This window comes from Zalophus californianus, chromosome 17 (genome assembly GCF_009762305.2).
Source record: "Zalophus californianus isolate mZalCal1 chromosome 17, mZalCal1.pri.v2, whole genome shotgun sequence".
Classification (NCBI taxonomy): domain Eukaryota; kingdom Metazoa; phylum Chordata; class Mammalia; order Carnivora; family Otariidae; genus Zalophus; species Zalophus californianus.
Genome location: NC_045611.1, coordinates 48,370,693 through 48,391,161, shown reverse-complemented (window position 1 = coordinate 48,391,161; position 20,469 = coordinate 48,370,693). Strand labels below are relative to the sequence as shown.

At 55.3% G+C, this 20,469-nt stretch overlaps 1 protein-coding gene across 9 annotated transcripts in view; it reads right to left on the bottom strand.

Annotated features, from left to right (window-relative positions):
• The window catches only part of POU2F2 (POU class 2 homeobox 2), a 34,472-nt gene extending 14,936 nt beyond the window's left edge, over positions 1-19,536 (bottom strand). For 4 of the 9 annotated variants that reach the window (XM_027618910.2, XM_027618911.2, XM_027618913.2 and 1 more), the window contains exons 1-5: positions 19,456-19,536; positions 12,200-12,265; positions 12,060-12,094; positions 11,861-11,917; positions 8,484-8,600 (exon numbers count right to left, since the gene is read on the bottom strand). In XM_027618910.2, the coding sequence (XP_027474711.1) occupies positions 8,484-8,600; positions 11,861-11,917; positions 12,060-12,094; positions 12,200-12,265; positions 19,456-19,522 (342 nt within the window). In that variant the 5' untranslated portion in view covers positions 19,523-19,536. Of the gene's footprint in view, positions 1-7,964; positions 8,247-8,483; positions 8,667-11,860; positions 11,918-12,059; positions 12,095-12,199; positions 12,266-19,455 lie in introns of all 9 variants that reach the window. The other 5 variants (XM_027618909.2, XM_035725326.1, XM_027618914.2 and 2 more) reach the window with 3 other exon arrangements.
• Between the last annotated feature and the right edge of the window lie 933 nt (positions 19,537-20,469).

Below are 20,469 nucleotides of genomic sequence, written 5' to 3'. Positions count from 1 at the left end.
CCTAACCCTCAACACAATCTGGTCAGCCCCCATTAAATGCCCACTGAGCTGAATCAAGGAATAAAGCCAGATATAAAAACTTATCACCAACGTTTTTCTGACTACCTTGCTAATTAAGTATTTGTTAACTACTGTCTCTCCCTAGTGTGACTCTCAGTGAAAACCCCCTTTCTCCCCAGAAGCCTAAAAGAGAGGTGTCTGCAGATTTCTTTCTGCATCTCCCCTGGAGAGGAAAAGGGTGGGGAAAGTGCATCCCAATTTGCAGAGGGCCTCATGGTGAGAAGTCCACATGAAAAACCCAACCACACCCCCACTCACTGTCACTCAGACCAGAAACTTAGGGGGCAGTCCCGATACCCTCCATCCCTTCTCTCCCCCATCCAACACATCTGCAAGCCTGAACAAAAAAGTTCTAAATTTTTTCTGTGCTCTGAATTACTTGATGTCTGACAAAACCTACTGCCCCCTTCTCAGAGTTAAAGAATGGGTAAAATAAAATGCATAGGATTTCCTATGAAATCAACTATATATGAAAAAGTCATCCAACATCTTGAATTGTGATAATAACCTATGGGTTTCTTTATTAGTCCATTAAATAATAAGATCAAGCAACACATCTGATGACTACTGTAATTTCAAAGCAATGATGAGTAAAAACAATATTTTGAGGTCTCTGTGTATAGAAATACCTGTGGATTCCATTGGTGACAGAGCCCCGCTAATGCTACTGTGGTCTATTCATAATAGAAGGAAACATAACATTTTCAGTTAGAGGATAGTAAAAGTTGAGACATAATTTTTTCCCATCCAAGTTCATGGACTCCCCTGAATTCTATCCACAGACCCCTCCAGGGGGTTCCTGTTCTGAAATGTTAATCTAACCATAAAGCCTCCACTGGTTTTCATCACACTTGTAAGACAATTCAACTCCTTGCCATGGCCCTGGATGACCTGGCCTTCCTCATCAACCAGGACTCTCACTCCTTGACTCGGAGCGAATCACAGTGGTCTCCTTCCTGTTACTGAACTTGAAAAAGGTCCCCACCTCAGGGCCTTTGCACATGCTGTTGCCCTCCCACTTCTTGATCTGCACATGATTGGCCCCGCCTCATCATGCAAGTCTCTATAAAACGCCCCCTCCTGTGAGAGGCCTCCCCTGGCTACCCGCTCTGATGAGGAGTCTTCCTCTCCTCAATCTCTCTCTATTACATTATACTCTTTTTCTTCCTTCATAGCAATTGTCAGCTATGGGTAGGTGCCAGCTCTGGGAGGGCACAGGCTTGTCTGCCTTATTCCTCACTGTATCCCCCTTGCAAAAATGTGCTGGGGCATGGTGGATGTTCACGAAATGTTTGCTGACTAAGAAATTGCAGAATGACAGAAGATTCTGGGTGCTGTGCTGGCTCAGGACTGGGGTTAACCAGTAGGAGGCCCCATTTCTCCATAATCTACAAGCAGCATGCAATCTGAAGCCACTTGGGGGCGCATTAGGACCAAGTCAAGATGGTGGAGCAGTCAGAGGAAGTGGAGACACTGGGGAAGGGCCCCTGGCCAGGATATTTAGTGGATCATCTGCTCCGTTCCTGACCTGTGAGAAAAACGGGCACAGAGGGCTTAGCACATCCCATTAGAGCTGAGAAGGGAAGAGACCGGTTCTCGTTCATCGCTGGATTCTGATCACCCCAACCCCAGTGTGGGCACCCAGCAGGCGATCAATGAATTTCCAGTGAATGAATGAGTGAAACCTAGGACTGATTGATGGGGTTTCAGGCTGTACTTTGCCGCAACTGGGATCTTGGCCACAGTCGGGCAGAAAGACTGACGCTCTATTTACGTGACACACGGGTGAACAGGAGTATAATTGTCCACTTTCCCATCTGGGCTTGGTTCCACCTGAGGGTCGGGGGAGGGTGGTGGTGGAAAAAAGCCTTTAAAAGGAACTAGAGGAGGCCTGGCCCCTGCTGTGGCCGCTTGGGCCCAGGTGCAGCGCCTCACTCCAGCGCACAGGGCCGACTCCCCACCCCCCCCAACTGCAGGCCCCCCACACATGCTCTGGCAGCCACCCAGACTGGGATGGTGTCTGCGTGACACTCACCGGCCATCCCTGAGACGGCAAGCTATGACCAGTTTTGGACACCCCATCCCACGACATGGACAGTTTAGAATTAAGTCCAGGGCGGAGAGAACAGGAAGGGGGGTGTCTGGGGGACCCCGTAAACTACATTGTCATCAGTTGCGTTCAGAGTGAGGACGGGCTTCCTTACTCTCTGACCCATGACAGGTGGCCCCGTGGTGGAGGGGGCTGCCTGGGAAGGGAGAGAGCACCTGTCCCAGGAGCCACCTGGGAGAAACGGCACCCCGACTGGCCCAGAACTGTGTGGAGGGAGCTAGGTGGGAGGGCGGTCAGAAGAGTGCCAGGGTCCCTGCCAGCTGGGAACCTTGGGGGTCTGAGCCTAGGCCCTGTTGCTTGCTTCTCGCTGCGTGACTCAGGGAAAGGCAGCTCTCTTCTGGGCCTTGGCTTCCCTAACTGTATAGGGTAACAGTGCATGGTGTCCTGGAGACGGCCAGACACCGGCTGTCCCTCACACAGTTGGGGGACTGTGGGCATCCCTTACCCTGTTTACGCCTCCATTTCCTCGGGTGATACCACAATAACTCTTACCCCCTGGGGCTATTATAGGAATTAAATGCAACACACGTAGCATGTTTAGCCTGGTCTCTGTTCACTCGAGTGGTCCTGCATAAATGGTAGTCATTACTACTGAGTCATAGCTCTCTCAGGGCTCAGTGTTCTCATCTACAAAATGGGGATAAGAATGTCTGACTCTTTACTGGATTGTACTGAGGCCTGAGTAATATTAGTATCTGCAAGGTGTTTGGGAAATCACAACATACTCCCCCAGCACAAGCATCTGCTGCCCCTACACCCTCCTGTCACTCCCCTGCTGTCACCCCCCTCAAGCACAAGCTCTCAAGGGCGGGAGCCCCGTCCTCTGCCTGACAACTCATAACTGCCAGTCCCCAGCCAGCCTCCCCGCTGAGCTCCAGCCTCAAATGCCCGTCTACCTATTTGATGTCTCCACTTGTATGGTGAATAGACTCTTTATCCCCTGCCACGTCCAAAGGGAAACTCCTGCTTCCCTACTCCTGCCCTCCAAAACACCCTGTGCCCCCCCCTGCCTTCCCCAACTCAGGAAATCACCTTACCACCCTCCGGTTGCTGAAGCCAAAATTCTAGGAGTCATCCTTGATCTACCCTATCCATATAAAATAGCACTCCAGACCCCCACCATCACCTTCACCTCCCTGCCTGGATGCCTGCCAGCATTTCCCACTGGGCCCCTTGCTTCTACTCTGGTCCCCCACAGTCCATTCTCCCCATGGCAGCTGGAGGGAGCTTTGTAAAGGGTCAGTTGGCTCATGCCACTCACCTGTTTAACAACCCCCCAACAGCTTCTCATCATACCTGGCATACATTCCAAACCCCTCGATCTATCCTAGAAGACCCCTCACCTCTTACTTGTCTCCTGTTAACTTGCTCTGCTCCAGACATACCACTTTTCTCTGGGCCCTGATGTCAAGCTGCCTTCCACCTCAGGACCTTTGCACTTGCTGTTGCCTTTTCCTCAGTTTTCCCCCTGGCTTCTTCATGACTGACTCATTCAGGCCTCAGCTCTCAAAGGCTACCTCCTCAGTGAAACTTTTCCTGACCACCTCCCTCAAAGACACCAGCCTATTTCATTTTCTTCAGGACACTCACTCTAAAACAGTCTTGTTCGTTTGTTTACTTGTTTACTGTCTGTCTCCCCACTAGAACATGAGGTCCTCAAGGGCAGCCACCCCTGCCTTGTTCACAGCTGTCCCCTTGGGGCCATGAATAGGCACCTGGCATATACAAGGTGCTCAATAAGGGCTGGATGAATGACTATGTTATTCTAGTCATTTCACTAGAGGAAGCCCTAAAGTTTGGAGGGGGGGCAGGTGGTATGGGCAGAGGTGGCCTGTCTCTAGCAGGAGTTCTTCTATGTGCCTCCTCCCCCAAAGGTGACCCTGCCACATGGAGCCCAGGAAGTCCCAGCGATTGGGGCAGAACACCACAAACCAAGACCCACCCAACAGGGAGCAAAAACGACCTCTGCACATTCTGTTACATCCCATGCTACTTCTTCATGTTAAAATGTCAGGATAGATGAGCAACAGCAGACCCCAATCCCGCAGTTGTGGGGCGACTGGGATGCCCCAGCCCGGCTCCTGGACTCCAGGGCCTGTGGGCACACTGACGACACGCCTCCAGGTGTGGCGGACCTGGCACCCACTGCCCCTTCCTCAAGCAACAGGATCCATCTCTTCCTCTTGGGGACTTGCCCTCCCTCATTCTCAGGTCACATGGTCCAGGGGGGCTGACCCTACCTTCTCAGGGGTTGAGGACACTAACTCAACCCTGGCCGGTGGGAGGGTTTTATCTCCCCGGGTACAAGTGGCTGCAAGTCGAAGCGGGCAGGCGCGCATTTTGCCTGCCTCAGAATGAAAAAAGAGACAGGCCCCTGGGGCCAGGCCCTGTGTTCCAGGCTGGGTCTCTTCGGTGATCTGAGCCAAATACCCCTTTCCTTCTTCAGCCACCTGGCATGGAGTCTGGTCCAGCTGCCACCCCTCCTAGCCCATCCTGCTCTGTCATCCACTGCTGGCCCCCGACCCCCCACTCCCAGAGCCCACTGCACTCTCACATTATGCTCCATGCCTGGAACAGTCTTCTCCACTTCGTAAACCTGGTAAACTCCTACTTGTCCCTGCTCAGGTCAGATCCCACCTCTTCCAGGAAGCCTTCTCTGATTCCCTCAGACACAGGTCACCTGTCTTCTCCCACACTCCTACCACATCCAGTAGGTTTCTCTGGGAAACCTGAACTCACTAGGTCCTGCCCGCCTAAAAGATTTTGTCAAGCTTTATATGCCACAGTCATATTATGAAAATAGGGATTTTTCTTTTCTCTCCAAATACAAAATGATGTTTTAACGGTTAATGTAAATTTTCAATCAATGCCTACCGCTACCCCAGACATTCTGAATTACTCCCCCGGAGAGATGTCTTCCCCACCCTGATTGAAAAGCTACAGCAAAACATCCCTCATTGATTCAGTAAACATCCACGTGCCCCCCCTTGGTGGAAAGCATCGTGCTGAGCACTGGACACACAAATTATAGAAATGTGTTATAATCATCCCTTTCTCTATACGAGTTAGGAAAATGCAGGGAAGGTTCCTGCCAAACGGTTTAGCTGACATTACTTTGGAAGCTGGCATTCGAGGGACAGATGGGGGACTCTCCCTTAGTACTTTATGTAATTTTTAAAATGACAGGTCTAGGGGTGTTTTTGACTTTCTTAGTATTGTTCAAGTAAAACATTTCTTAGTGGTTTGTTGGTGTGTCTGTTTCCCTAGAAGACTGGGAGCCCTGAGGGGGCAAGGAAGGGTCTGAGTCATTCCTAAGCCTTTAGCTTCCCACCAGGGCCTGACACACGGGAGGCCGGGAAATGTCTGAAATGACCACAGGACAGAGCGGAGCGGGCATGGGAAGCAGATGGGTGGGCGCAGGACACGGGCTGAGGAAGAGAGGGTCAAGCCCAGGGGTAAGACAGCTGGAGCTGCAGTGGGCAGCTAAGGCAGGAGGACTGGAGGACTGCAGTACCCACTGCAGCTGGTTGGCACGGTGCCTAGAGCTCTTGGTGGTACGGGAGAAACATTTGTCTGTTAGGGAAATGAGGTCACAGGGTGACAGAACTCCCAGAAAACAACCTTGGCCAAGCTTTGCAGTTGCAAAAGGCAGACCGGAGCAGATGGGAGCTGGGAAGGGAGGAGCGAGAGGAAGGGGTTGGAGGAGGCCTTGAGAATCAGTCTGGACTGGACAGCAGGTGGCAGGGAGCTTGGAGGAGGTGGTTCTAGGAGTGTAAGAACAGAAGGAATGCCTGCTGCTGGCCTGCACGAGGCTGCTCTGTCCCTCCTCTCTCCCTGGAGTCCTTGTCCCTTCCACAGACACTTCCTCGGGCATATGTGGACTCAGCACTGGTGATTAGGGCCAGAAGCAAAGGAAAAGGGCTGGGGGCCTCCGAAGAAGGCAGGAGGCAGGAAATCAAACCAGCTGGAGGGAGGGAAGTCTTGGAAGACTTCCTGGAGGTGTGGACTCCCAAGCTGAGGCTTAAAGGCTGAAAAGAAGCCGTCCAGGTAAAGGGAGGGAGCCAACTTCCAGGCAGACAGGAGAACAGGAGCAGGGGCAGGGATACTTGAGACCTGGGGGAGGGAGGAGTCCTGAGCGTTGGCGTTGCTCCATGGAGAGCTGTACGTGCTGAGAGGCACTCCCCTGCTGCTGGGCTCTCTGGGGGGGGGGTGGGGGGGGGAGGTGGGAAGGATGGCTACAGGCAGCAGCCCCAGATCATGTGGTCCGAGCCCTAACTCCCAGGCTGCTCTGCCCCTTGGGGTGACCTCGCCGGGGATGAGGATTTGTGGATTCAAGGTCACTGTTAGCCTGCTACAAAGGCAGCACCTGCCAGACTCTAGTTACGTGGCGAGCCAGGCACCACGGGGCTAAGTCTGGAAGAGCCGTCACAGAGCAGTGGGCACAGATTGTTCTGTGTGTCTCTGCAGAACCAGGCCCAGAAGCGGGAAGCTCTAAGGAGGCAGACCCAGCTCAGCGTTAAGGACAGTCTTCAGTGGAAGAGCTGGTCAGTAGTGGAATGGGCCCATTGGAAGCTGAACTCTGTCAAGGGACAAACTTGTGGGCACTGGACACCTTCTCTGTGTAGACAGCATCTGCCCCCGGGGTTTCATGGAAGGCGGTGGATAGAGAGAAAGAAAAGCGATCCAAAGAGCAGTCATTGTGGGGAACACAGGGTTAAGGGACGTTAAACAAGGTTCCTTGCTGCAGGACTTCTCAGGACCTTCACTGCGCTGGAACATGGGCCACAGACTCAAATGCTTACGGAACCCAGGCAGATAGCACAAGTGGGTGACAGGGAAAAGTGTGGACGGAGAGAGCAGGCCCAACAGGAGGGGATGCTCTGTTCTACCTACTCTGTTCCACAGACTATCCTTACAGGAAATTTGTGGGCCACTATCTTGGGTTGAACTGGGTCTCCCAAAAAGATTTGTCGGAAGTCCTAACCCCTGGTGCCTGTAAATACAACCGTATTTGGAAACATGGTCTTTGCAGATGTAATCAAGTTAAATGAGGTCATTAGGGTCCGCCCTAATCCAACGACTGGTGTCCTTATAATAAGAAGGGGAAATGTGAACGCGGAGACAGACAGGCACAGACAGAGGATGGCCCTATGACCAAAGAGGCAGAGATTGGAGCGATCCGTCTAGAAGAATGCCAAATATTTCTGGCACTACCAAAAGCTAGAAGAAGCAGAGAGAGATTCTCCCTAGAGCCACCCAGTTTGTGGGGCTTTGTCATGGCACCCTGGGAAATGAATACAGCCACGAACTCATGATTCAGTATATGTCAGAAGTCTCCAGAATGGCCAGAGCAGATGCAGCATTCCCTGACCCAGTGGCCAGGGGCCCCTTTTCTGAAAGAGCATCTCTCACTGGATACGCCAGAGCACACATTATAGGGCACTGGCTCAGAGTCTCAGCCTTTCCTTCTGGGCCCACATGGGCACCATTCCACAGAGGTGACTCCTCGTTTCCTCAGCCGGAAACTGAGGATAATGGGGGCCAACCTCCCAGGTGGCTGGGAGCCCTCAGTGAGATACACAGAAAGCGCTTAGCCAGGCACACCATCACATGGAGGACATCCTCCCTCTGAGCATCAATTTACCCCACGGAGACACAGGTGGCAGCATCCCCCGTGGCTTCCTGGCACATGACCGGCCTTCAGAAGAGTCCACGAAGACCGGTCAGCCCCCTGCACACCGTGCTTCTGCGGGCCCTGCTCTGGGGCCTGCCTGCCCCCCAGGGCTGCCCTTACCTGTGCTGTGAGCTGGATGGGCTGGGAGAGAGTGAGCTGTGGGGTCCCAGGGGGCTGGCTGGCAGGCTGTGGAGGTGGCAGGTCGCCCCCCCCAGAGGAGGCTGGGGGCTGTGAGGTCGAGGAGGAGGCAGAGGAGGCAGAGGAGGAGGAGGAGGAGGAGGAGGAGGAGGAGGCGGCGGCGGCGGCGGCAGCGGCACTGGATTGTTGCACGGCGGCGGCCAGGAGCTGGGCCTGGGCTTGCTGCAGGAGGAGCTGCTGCTGAGCTGGCATCAGCGCTGTGAGCTGTGGGGCGCGGGCGGCAGGGCCAGAGGAGGGGCGGGGGCGGGGGAGCAGAGAAGGCAGAGAGGGGTTAGTGCCCGAGCCAAGCAGGGCAAGTCCTCCAGGAGGCCTGAGGAGGGCAGGAGGAGGGCGTGAGAGAGTGGTGGTGGCCCTGGTGGGACACCCCCTGCCACGGGTCCTGTAACAGATGGGAGGCGGCTGGTCGAGTCCCACGTTCCCTGTCCTTCCCCGAGTACTTACCCCGGCTAGCTGGCTGCCCGTCAACATGAGTTGGGCCTGGGGCAGATGCGGCTGAGCCGGCTGGGGAGGCGGGGGTGCTGCTGGGGCTGAGTCGCCACTGGGGTCTTCAGCCTTGATCTGGGGGGGAGAGAGGCAGGGTCCGGGACCCCAGAATGTTAAGTGGAGGCCAGAGAGAATGCCCACCTGTGAACCAAAGAGAGGGCACGTGTGTGGCAATGGCAGCCTCGGGCCGGCACAGGAGGAGTAGGCTGGGGGGTGTAGAGGCAAGGCCCTGCGCCAACCGACTGGGGATCTTAGGCCCCCCCTCTGTCCTCAGGTTCCTCATCAATCAGTAGGGCTAACACACCCCCCTGCACCAAATAGGAGAGGGGCACCTTTGGAGAGCAGTTTTCCCCTCTGGGGGTGGGGGTCAGTTTCCCCATCTGTGAAATGGGGAATGTGCCAGCAGAGGACTCAGGGCATCAAAGAATAGCGTTCTAGGTCCCCATCCCTCATCTGCTTTATTTTTTTTTTAAAGATTTTATTTATTTATTTGAGAGAGGGAGACACAGAGAGAGAGGGAACACAAGCAGGGGGAGTGGGAGAGGGAGAAGCAGGCTTCCCACTAAGCAGGGAGCCCAATGCGGGGCTCAATTCCAGGACCCTGGGATCATGACCTGAGCCGAAGGCAGATGCTTTAGCCGGAGGTGCATCTCTCATTAATGAAGTAGGACTTCATTGGAAGAACAGGTCTTAGGTTATGAAAAAAAAATCACCGCCTTGGAACCTGGATCGGAATTCAAATGAGTATGGAAAGAGGCAGACAGTGCAAACGGGTGGCATGGGCAGACGAGGATGAGATGGGCTGGTGGCATGTGTGGCCCTCCTGAAGGGGAAGCTTGCCCAGCTCCTCCTCTGCTCCCACCAACCAGTCATTTCAAAATCTAAAGCAAAACCCAAAAACAACCTAAAAAAAAAAAAAAAAAGCGTGCCAAAAACTCTGGCAGGACCAGCCAAGCACATACATAGGCCAGATATGGCCCAGAGGCTGCCAGCTTTCAGCCTCCACCCCATAAGGCCCCTGAGCCCCTCCTCATCTCTCTGTGCAGGATGTAGATGCACCTCGCATCAAATACATAGGACAGACCAGCATAGAGCAGTCCTGGCCTTCCAGGGTGGGCTTACTTGAGAGGTTGGCTGGTAAAGGACATGTGGGGCTGGGGGGAGGCATGGCTTGCAGAATCACACTCTCGGGCCCAGAGGGAACACTGGGCTGAAGGACAATCCCTAATCCTTCAGCCCAATGTCCCAGCACCATTTTGCAAAAGGGGGTCCAGAGAGGGAAAGTGACTTGTGCAACGTGACACAGCAGCTTGGCGGGGGGTGTAGCATTTGGAATTCAGAGATGAACAGAGCCCTGGAAAAGGCCAAATCACAGAGGGTGAATGGCATGCCCCAGGGAATAGAGACAAATGTCAGAAAGTTTACGGGATGCAGGGATGCAGCATCCCCTGGTGGGGAATCGAGGGCCCCTGGAAGTCTGGTTGTGTTCTGCCTCTTGATCTGGTGTGGGCAACATGGGTGTTCAGTTTGTGAAAATCCACTAAGGATCACCGCGTGTGTCACATTCCATTTAAAAAACAAAAAACAACCAACATGGTGAGGATACTAGTCCTCTTTCAGATTTCTTTCATTCCTTCTGGTTCTCTTGAGAAAGCCTCCACTAGGTGCTAGGATGGTTCTAACGTCTCACCCCCAACACTGCTCATCTCCCTTTCTAACAAATGAAGGAAAGACCTCAGGCTTAGACCCATCAGCAGGCAAGAGTCTCTGGGTATATTTTAATAATCATTGTGTTGGGGCACCTGGCTGGCTCAGTCGGTGCAGCACAGATGCTTGATCTCGGGGTCGTGAGATCGAGCCCCACGTTGACTATGGAGATTACTTAAGAAAAAAAAAATCATTGTATTTATTTCCATGGCAAGAGATTCTGGTTTTCCATTCATGAAATTTCCATTTAAAAAACATTTATTTGAGCTGCTGAAAAAGCAAGCCAGTTCACAAGCTGAAAATTGTTGAAGCTGATAGATGGGTACCTGGGGGCTTATTTTCATGATACTCTTTTTTTTCTCCTTTTGTATCTGCTTAACATTTTCCATAATAAAATGTTTTTAAAACTGAAGCCAATTAACACAATTGTGATGTAAGTAATTGTACACAGTGGTGTGTGGATGTGTCTGAAATCGTGACGGGAGCACATGAATCACTGCAGTTGGGGAAAGCAGAGGCTGCCCTCGAACAGGACGAGGTGTGGACAGAGGCCCGGAGTCAGAGGTCAACGCCCTCTCTGCCTCTGGTTTTCCCGAGGAACCAGGGTCCAGGCCGGGGAAGGGCGGCAAGGACCCTTCCTTCCCAGGGCTCCCCTGGTTTCCCCACAGAGAAGCAAGGTTGCCGTGGGGCTGGGAGAGGCTGCAAAGACACAGCTGAGGAAGGAAAGGGTCGGGACAATGGGCACTCGGTCTGCTCTGAGGCCTAAGGCCAGAACTGCGCCTAAGATCAGAGGGAAGGAGGCCAGAGCCAGAGCCCTCCTCCCCTGGGCCCTGGCCAAGTCATTCAGTACAAGATACCCACCCACTAAGCTGCATCAGGGCACCTGAGAGGCCATCGGATCTGACAGCCCCCCATGTTAGAGAAGAGGAAACCGAGAAGCCCAGCGGTAGTGGGGCGGTGGGGGGCAGAGGGGAGTGATTTTCCCAAGGTCATGGAGGAGTTCCCGGCCCCCAGCCCCATCCCTTGCAGAGGACCCCTCTGCCCCTGCCTTCCATGCTGCTTTCAGGCCTCTGGGCCTGCGGCTGCCCCCACCAGGCTGGAGCATGGAGGCCTGGGCCCCAGACACCTCAGGAAGCCCAGCAGTGCCCAGAAACAGGCAGGGCCCCGTCTGGATTAGGGATTTGTTCTGTCTGGCCACTTCCAGCCTCCCCATCAACCTCAGCCATCCTCCCTGAGTCTGCCCCCCATCCCATACCCCCCTCTACTGGATGGCCCCTGAGTGTGTGTGTTGGGGGGCAGGGGGTAGGGCAGGCCCCTGTCAGGGAAGTTGGGATGGGGGTGGGGCCCTCAGCTTCCTGTTGTTCATCGCCCTGGGGCTCTGGGGGGGATTTCCCTGGCCACCCCCACCCCCCAGGGAAGGGGAAGGAGCCTGGGTGAGTCACAGGCCTGGGGCGGGAGCCCAAGTGTGAGAAGGGGCGGGAGGAGCCTTGTCACCAAGGTGTCGGGGCTCCGTGCCCCCCCTTCAGGCCCTGGGCCCACAAAGGTGTGCGGGACCCTCTCCCAGATGCCAACACATCACAGGACACCCTTCTCGTTCCCCTGCCCTGGCTGTTCTGATAGGTTCTTACCTTGGTGCTGGGGCCAGTTGGGGACACGGAGAATGGGGAGGTCTTATTCTGGGGGTTCTGGGAAGAAAAAGTTGGGGTGGGGAATGGGAAGAGTGAGGTGAAGCAGCTTTTGACACCATGCCCCTCCCCCACAGGGGCCCCCCTGCTCTGTTCCCTTCTCCCCCTCCCAGCCCCTCCTGCTCATCCACTCCCTCCTGACCTGATGGTTAGTGTCTGGTCCATTTCTTTCAGTGTCTGCAACGAGAGGGAAAGAGTGAGTCGTCACCTGTGCCCCCCACAGCCCCGCAGCTCCCTCCACCCCACAGGCCCCCTGCCCTCCCTGCTCCCCTCCCCACCCACCTGTGTGCTCTGATGGGGAGTCCAGACCTTGCTTCTCGGCCTCCAGGGGCTTAGACATTCTTATTTCTGGGAATAGAAGAGGGATGTAAGTGGGGTGAGGGAAGCCTGGGGGGCTCTTGGGCCCAAATCCCCCGCACCCCCTGCCACCTTGTAAGTGCCTCTTTCCAGGAGACATGCCCTCCTTACTGGGCCTCTGCCCTCCTCTGGCGGGACAAGAAAGGGATCCTTTTCACCCCTGCGGAAGGTGGCACGGGGAGGGCCACCTCCAGTGAGGCCCTGGGGCAGGGTGGGAGGCAGCCGGTGGTCATGAGAAGGCTTCGGTGCCCAGGAGGAGGTGGGTGATGTTCCACAGGAGCGAGTCAGCCTTGGGCCTCCTCCCGAGGCGCGCCCGTCCTGCCTCACCAGGTTTCGGGTGAGACATGTTTTCCACTCTGAGTGGGGCCTGGGGGTGTGAAGGGCTGCAGCATCCCCAAAGGAGTGAGTCTTCTCATCTCTGCGTGGGATTTGGCACCCCCTGCCCCTCCCTCAGCCCACAATGTTCCTGTCCACACCTGACCCCCACCTGGCTTCCCGGCCTCCTTTCTCACATTCAGCTCACAGGCCCGGCAGCCCCACTTGCCACTTGGAACTCCGACTCCAACACCACTTGGCTCTGCCCCTAACCAGGTCCTCGGACTTAATCCTAGGCCTCACCCAGGACTTAAGCCTTGAATCCCCACTGCACACCCAGATCCAAGCCGGGTGCCCCAGCCTACAAATGCAATCCCCTGCTATCGTCCGGTAAACCCAGGACATGAGGAGAGGGGGCAAACAGCAAGCTGGCCCTGGGGCCACAAAGCATTGCTCTGCCCTCACAACACTGTGATGCTGAGGAGGGAAAGGTGAGCACTTACGAGTGCTGAGCACAGTGTTAAGTATGATTCAGAGCTCACAGTAGCAGTTGGTGCTAATATCACCCCCATTTTACAGAGGAGGAAACTGAGGGCCCGAGAACACAATGAGACAGCAGAGGTGCCCCGACTGGACACCTGTCTTCATGACTCCAGAGTTCCCGCTTCTAATCAGGACTGCTATGGTCTAGTGGGCCCCCTGCTGTGACTTCCACCCACCTTATCTCCAGCTGTCACCCCTACTCAAGTTCACCCTGACTGACGCCAACTCGAACCCAAACCTTTCTGGTCCTACACCCCACACAAACCTAGGCTTCTTCCCTAACCATTCTCAGTCCCCTTACCCACCCTGAATCCCAACTCCCACCCAGATGGTACAAGTCCTTCATCTAACCTTGACTCCCAGCTTGGCCTCAGACCTTACTCGTGACCCTGATTCTGACCCCAAGGTCTCCCCCACCACTCACTCCACATCCCTGCCTAAACCACGATGCCCTATCAAAGGGGCTGTCCAATTCAAGCGCGTTCTGCACCCAAGATATTGAAAGAAGTTCAGCTAACAAGAGCTAGGACGTCCTCAGCAACTGGAAAAAAAAAAATGTCCAGGAATTTTGCAATTGAGGGTTACCCGACATGAAACGCTGCTCTGGTTTAAAATTCTTGATTAAAAAGCCGGGTCACACACTGCTCATGGGAGTCTAAATCGATATAAGCACAAGTCAGGAAAACTGACTAGGTGCCCCCTCCCTAGGACCCAGCACATCCACTCCCGAGCATCCTGGGGAGACAGAGGAGCATCCTGCCCCCCAAACCCATGGGCACACAGCAGCCCCTTCCCCAAACTGGAAACAAGTCAAAGGCCTATCAGCGGATGGACACAATGTGGTATGTCCATACAATGACACGCCCCACAGCAAGAAAAGGAAGAAACTCCTGCATCACACGCACCACTGAATCTTGCAGGCACGACACCAAGGGAAAGACATCAGACACAAAAGCGGACAGACAGTAGGATTCCAATTACAGGAAGCTCAGAAACAGGCAAGATGATATCAGATGGCCAAGGTCAGATTATGGGTAACGTCTGGGGGTTGCTGACGGGGAATGAGGGTGAGGAGGCCTGCAGGGGGTTGGAAATATTCGGTATTGTCATCTGTTTGGTGGTTATGTGGTTCTATACATAGGGAAAAATGCATCAAGCTGCACCCTTAAAATCTGAGCACTTACTGTAGGTATGTTTTCACATAAAAAAAGAAAAAAATTGAAAGCTTAAAGAAAAAAAAAAGCCAGTACACAGTACTATTAAGGCATAGGCTGGCGAGGGTGGTGTGGGGAGCAGGGGCCCAGGATGCTATAGGAGCTCAGGCCCTGCTTCTAGGCGCTAGGATGGTGGTGAGTGGCTAATGATCATTTGAGGCACAGGAGGAGGGCCCAGGTCCTAGTCCCAGGTAAGAGACCACACTCCTGACTCTGGGACATCAAAGGCAGGAGTCCTGCCTAATTCTGCCTCTAAATGGCCCAGAACTTGGCCTAGCTCCCGGCAACTGCTGATGCTAGTGGGGCCCTGCATCCCACCCCTCCTAGCATCCCTGAGACCCCTGCTCCAACCCCCTCCCCGGCCCCTCCTCCCAGCCAGTGTCCATCCGGCCCCAGGGAGATCCTTCCCACAACCCGGCCGTGAACCTTTCCACAGCTCCCCATCTCCCCAGGAAAAGCCCAGATAGGGTTTTTAAAGAGGTAATCAAGTTAAATGAGACCATTAGGGTGGGCCTTAATCCAATATGACTGGTGTCCTCATAAGAGGAGGAAACTGGGATGACATAGACTCACAGAAAGAAGCCCATGTGAAGACACAGGGCAAAGTCAGCCCTCCCAAGCCGAGGAGACAGACCTCTGAAGAAACCACCCCCACTGCCACCTTGACCTTGGACTTCTAGCTTCCAGATTTCAGGAAAATTAATTTCTGTTGTTTAAGCCACCCAGCGTACAGTAGTCCGTGACGGCAGCCCTGGGAAAATAATACAGCCTCCCGCGGCCCTGCCTTCCCACTGTCCTAGCCCTGAGCCCACAGGGCCGTGGCCTTCTGTGTCACTGTCCTTTCCCACCAGACCAGGGGGCAGGCCTGCTCTGACTCACTGCTGGCCCCCTGGTGTCCCCCAGCTCAGAAGAGTAGGTGCTAAATGTTGGCTGAACGTCCCTCCCTGCGGCTCTCTCTCTACTTGTTCCTGCCTCGGTCTTGCTGTCTGTCTCCCTCCTCCTGGAAGGCTGTCCCCCACTCTGTCTGCCTGGCGACCTCCTACTCATCCTTCAGGCCCCAGCACAGGCTCTGTCCTCTATGACGGCGGCTCCCTCCACTCCGGCTCCCGCTGGCCCGGCCCTCTCCCCTGGCTGTAGCCATCTGGGCCCCAGTACATCTCCCCCATCAGACTAGGACCCCTTGAGGGCAGGTCTGACTCATCTTGGGGTCCCCAACACTGCCCAGCCCAGGACGTGTGGGTTGAGTGCACAAGGGTGCCCCGAGGCTCTGATCTCCCTCCACCCTCCAGGCCTTAGCCTCTGCTCTTCTCCCTACCTGGCGACCTTTTCTTCTCCATTACCAAACTCCTGCTCCTTTTGAAGGTCCCAGCTCATACATCACCTCCTCTGTGAAGTCCTCCCTGACTCCTCAGGTGGTTAGTGTCTCTCTCATCTGGGAACCCCCTGCCTCTGCCCCCTAACACACCCTGACCCCCTGAGCAATGGATTCCCCCTGCCCCAGACTGTGAGCTCCTTAGAGCCCAACAGCCCTGGCTGGGACTGTGTCTTTGGAATGAATGAACGCATGCAAGAATCCCTAACAGACCAGGACCCAATCTTGTCCCAGACAAGCCTCTCTCCCTGCTGCTACCTGCCACCTTGACCTTGAGCCCCATTCCCCAAGCAACTCCAACCTAAACCTTTAAAGTAATTTCTGCAGGGATAGTGGCTGAGGAGGCAAAGGTGGCATGAGAGGAAATCTCCACCACTCTGTTTCCCTTGTTCTCCCTAATTCTTCCCCCCACCCCAACTCGCACACAGCCCAGGCACCCCTGCAGCATTTGGCTGGGTCGACAGCAAAATGGCCAGTGTTGCCCTTCGCCCAAGCCTGTCTTGCTTTTCTTTCCTCCTGCCCCCATCAGAACCCAATCTGAGAAAAGGGTGTCATATCATCCCCACCAAGGATGAAGAGGGGACTCCATTTCCACCACAGATCCAAAGCCAAATGATGCCTTAACATCTAAGGGCATTGGCAATCCCCTTAAGAGGCCTGCTGAGGCGCCCGTCCTGCAGGCTGTCGGCCTTGGCCCAGGCCCCTCTCTCTTGACTCTAGAGAAACACTGACACCTATTCCCACCCAGACACTCTGCTTTCAATGGGACAAGGGAAGACCTGGATATCTGGATTTTGAAAAGTCCCCACCCCTACCCCCACCAGGTGATCTAATATGCTCCAGCTCCCTGGCGCCTTCCGAAGCTCATTTCAAGGCCTCGTTCACACAGAAAGGCTGCTTGGTTATATGACCATAGTCACCCCTCCCTTCTCCCATCCCAGGTGGTATATAACTCTTTAGAGGGCCCGGCAGGAAAAAGCAATGCAGAATTCTACCGGGCCCCTTGAATCCCACCATCCTGGAGTCAGACACACCCAGGGCTACCCACACCCTTGGGGTCACACTCGCTTGCCCCACTGCCTCAGGCCTGGGACTCTGGGTCCCCTCCGCCCTCCCCACCCCTCCCTCGCCCCTCCCTCCCCGGACTTTCACTTCTCCTCTGCATTTCCCCCAGCCGGTTTTAGCAGACTTGGGCCAGCTTCTCGTTAGCACTTACCGAAAATGTGGCTAAATATAGAGGGCCCAAGGGCTGCCCCTCACCCCTCCTGGCCCCTCTTGGCCTGTCCCCTGGGTCTCCTGCCTTTAGAGCCGGCTTCAATCAAAGCTGCAGCTTGGGAGCCCCTGTGGGCAGTGTTTGCACTGCCGGGAACCTCTGTGGGCCCAGCTGGCCCAGTCCCTGCCTCCCTAGAAGCAGCACCTCACACCCCCACCGCACCGCATCTGTCCCTGGGTGGCCTCAAGGGAGTGAACACTTCTGAGCCGTCAGGAGGAAGGGATGGAGAGAGAGGCAGCAGACACAACAAGAGAGGGTGGCCCCACAGCTGTGCCAGCAACAGGTAAGGGCTGCCACATCGCACACACACCACAGCCTCAGCCAGGCAGGGCTCAGACAAGGACAGAGACCCACAAACACACACAGGGACAGGTGTGCACAGACCTCAGGCAGGAATGGTTGTGGAGAAGACATACGCCCAGACACAATGACACTGGTAGAACACACACCCAGACATGTGCATGCACACCTGCACTTACACACACACAGACCCCAAATCACGCCCCAGAGTCACTCACAGATACACAAACAGACGTACATGTACACACACACATACCCAGGTCACTCAGATACACAGACACCTGAGTTACTCACAGACAGACATACAGATAGATACAGATGTGCATACACACATACACTCAGGTCGCTCAGACAGACATACACAGACACACGTACAAACACACACACACACACACAGTTACTCAAATACACACAGATGTGCACATACACATCCAGAGTCACTCACAGACACACAGATTGACACAAATAGGCAGACACACACATACCCAGGCCCCTCAGACAGATATACACACATATGTGTGCACACTCACACGCCCAGAATCAGCTCATCTTGGGAGACGGCCAGAGTGGACCCATGAACCCAGTTCACAGGTGCGGAGCCTGAGCCCAGGCAGGACGAGTGATCTGCCCAAGACCATGCAGTGTATTAATTCACATCCAGGCAGGGAATGCAGGTGGGCCTCCCAGGCAGGGCAGTTCTGTGAGAAATCCCCAGCCAGGGGTCTAATTCAGTACTGAGCACGTACGAGGCCCCCATTCAACCCCAGACAGGGATGAGTCCGTGGTGGAGCAGACGGCATGCGGGTGCAGATACCCCAGATCTCTGGGTCTACACTGCTATGTGTGCACATACACACAGTTGCATATACAGTCACCTCAATAAGTAATCACGTGCCATCCTGCATGTAGTCTTCCCTCCATCACAACCCCCTCCCTCATCTCCTTTGCCTTGCTCATAACCACTCAACCTTCACATCTCAGACCAGACGTCCCCTCCTCCAGGAAGCCCTCTCTTACACCTCACTGGCTCAACTGGGCTCCCATGGCTCCCTGTGTCTCCAGCATCCCACCCCTGACCCCTCTCCCTGTGCCTCCTCCACTGTCTGGCAACAGGTCTGTCTCCCCCGACTGGGAACTCTAGAAGGATGGACCCGAAACTCCCTTTTTTAGTTGTATTTCCAACACCCAGCATGGAACGGCTCAGTAAATATATGTTGTTGAAGGATCCCAGGGATGCCCCTGCACACGGATGCAGATAGGATGGCCCACGGCAAACCAGGACTCATCCCCACAGACACTCACGAATGTGACACACACCAACACTCACGCCTATAAGGCCGCAAACGAAACAATCACGCAGTACTGACGCTTGCTCTGTTCCAGGCACTGTGTTAAGCATCTACACACATTACCTCATTTAACTGTCCCATCAACACTGCTGGGAGATGACTATCATTATGCACAGATAGACACATTTTACCAAATGAGCCAGCAAATACAAATCATCTTGTATGGTGTCTGGCACCCAACATCCACTCGGTGAACTGATGTATGACACATTCTCAGGCGGTGATAAATGCCATAAAGGAAAGACAAAGCAGGGGCAAGGGGACTGAGAACGGTGGGGTTGGCTGCCAGTCCAGACACAGAGGTCAGGGAAGGCCTCCCTGAGGAGGTAACATCTGAGACAAATGAAGGGAGGCAGTGAGCCAAGAGGTCATTGCCAAGGCGAGCCCACAATGCCACACACACATGACAGGCACACTCGGAGGCCTCAGAACTACCACTCACATACACTCACATACACACGTGCACAGACACTCACACACACTGAAAAGTGCTGCAGTTCAGTGTTCCCACCCCTTTGCAGCCCCCACCCAAGAAGCCCACCCACTGATCCTCCGTACAAGAGCTTGCTGCCAACACCGGGGCTCCGTCCTCCCCGGCCCCCAGAGCCCAGAACACTGCAGCACAAATGAGGGGGGAGATGAGAAGCCCCCAGGTGTCTGGAGTGGAAGGGAAGGGGAAAGAGGAGCTGAGGGTGGGGACCGGACCCAGGGTGGGAAAGGGGGAGCTGCTGAGGTACAGAGTGAAAGCAACTAAGAGGAGACAGCTAAGGAGGAAGGGCAGGGCAGGCAGAGGGCGCTGGCCCCAGGCCCCTTACCTGGAGCCCCCATGCTGGAGTGAACCATGCTGCCCGCCCCGCAGGGCTGGGGGAACAACTGTGTCATCTCCCCGCCCTCTCTGGGGGCCAAGCCCTCTCAGCCGGAAGTCACCCGGGGAGGAAACCACAGGGTCCGCCCCCTTCAGAAGGGAAAATACTCTGGCCCAAAGGCCCACCTCAGGAGGTGGCGGACCCCAAACCATGTGTGTGTTGGGGAAGTGGGGGTAGTAGGGCACAGGATAAACAGACTCTCTGGGAGGTGCTGCAACAGCAGCCCCAGCCCTCCAGCGGCCTCCACCAAGGCAAACACATCTGGAACAGGGCATATGGGTCTGGGAGAGAGGGTGGGCCCATGACAACAACAACAACACTTAACCCTGGCTAGAAGTTTTTTTTGGTGGGGGGGCTTTCCCAGTGCCAGGCTTGACAGGCGCACTTGACAGGCACCATCTCTTGAGGTGATCACTATTTGCCCCGCTTTACAGACGAAAAGACTGAGGGCCAGAGAACTGAGGTGGCCTTTCCGAGGGCCCAGAGCCAAGAAGTGATGAAGCCAAGAAGCAGAGCGGGAGGAGACGTTTGTGGTGGGCGTCCTGCAAGGCTGTGGGAGGGGAGGTACCCAGCCACGCACCTGTCGCCAGGTGAGGCGTCCGTCCGCTGAGAGGAAGCGGTGCCCGTGGGCAGTGGCAGTGGCAGTGCGGGAGACAGGGCGGGGCCTTGGCCCAGAGTGGCAAGACGTCCACCAGGGGGCAAATGCGGGCGCCCGAGGCGGTTCGGGTGAAGAGAGCCCCGGGTCCCCTGACTGCCCGCAGGCCTTTCTCAGAATTGCGTTCCCGGCCCAGCATTTCCCTCCGCGCCCGCCAGAGGGCGGCAGCGCCCAGCCAATAGGCCGGAGGGCGGGGCCGGTTGCGGAGGAGAAAGCCCCTCCCTCCGCTCCCCTCCCCGCCCCCCCCCGCCCCCGCGCGCACACCTGCGAGGGTCACACAAAGGCGCAGGACTCCCCGCGCACGGCGG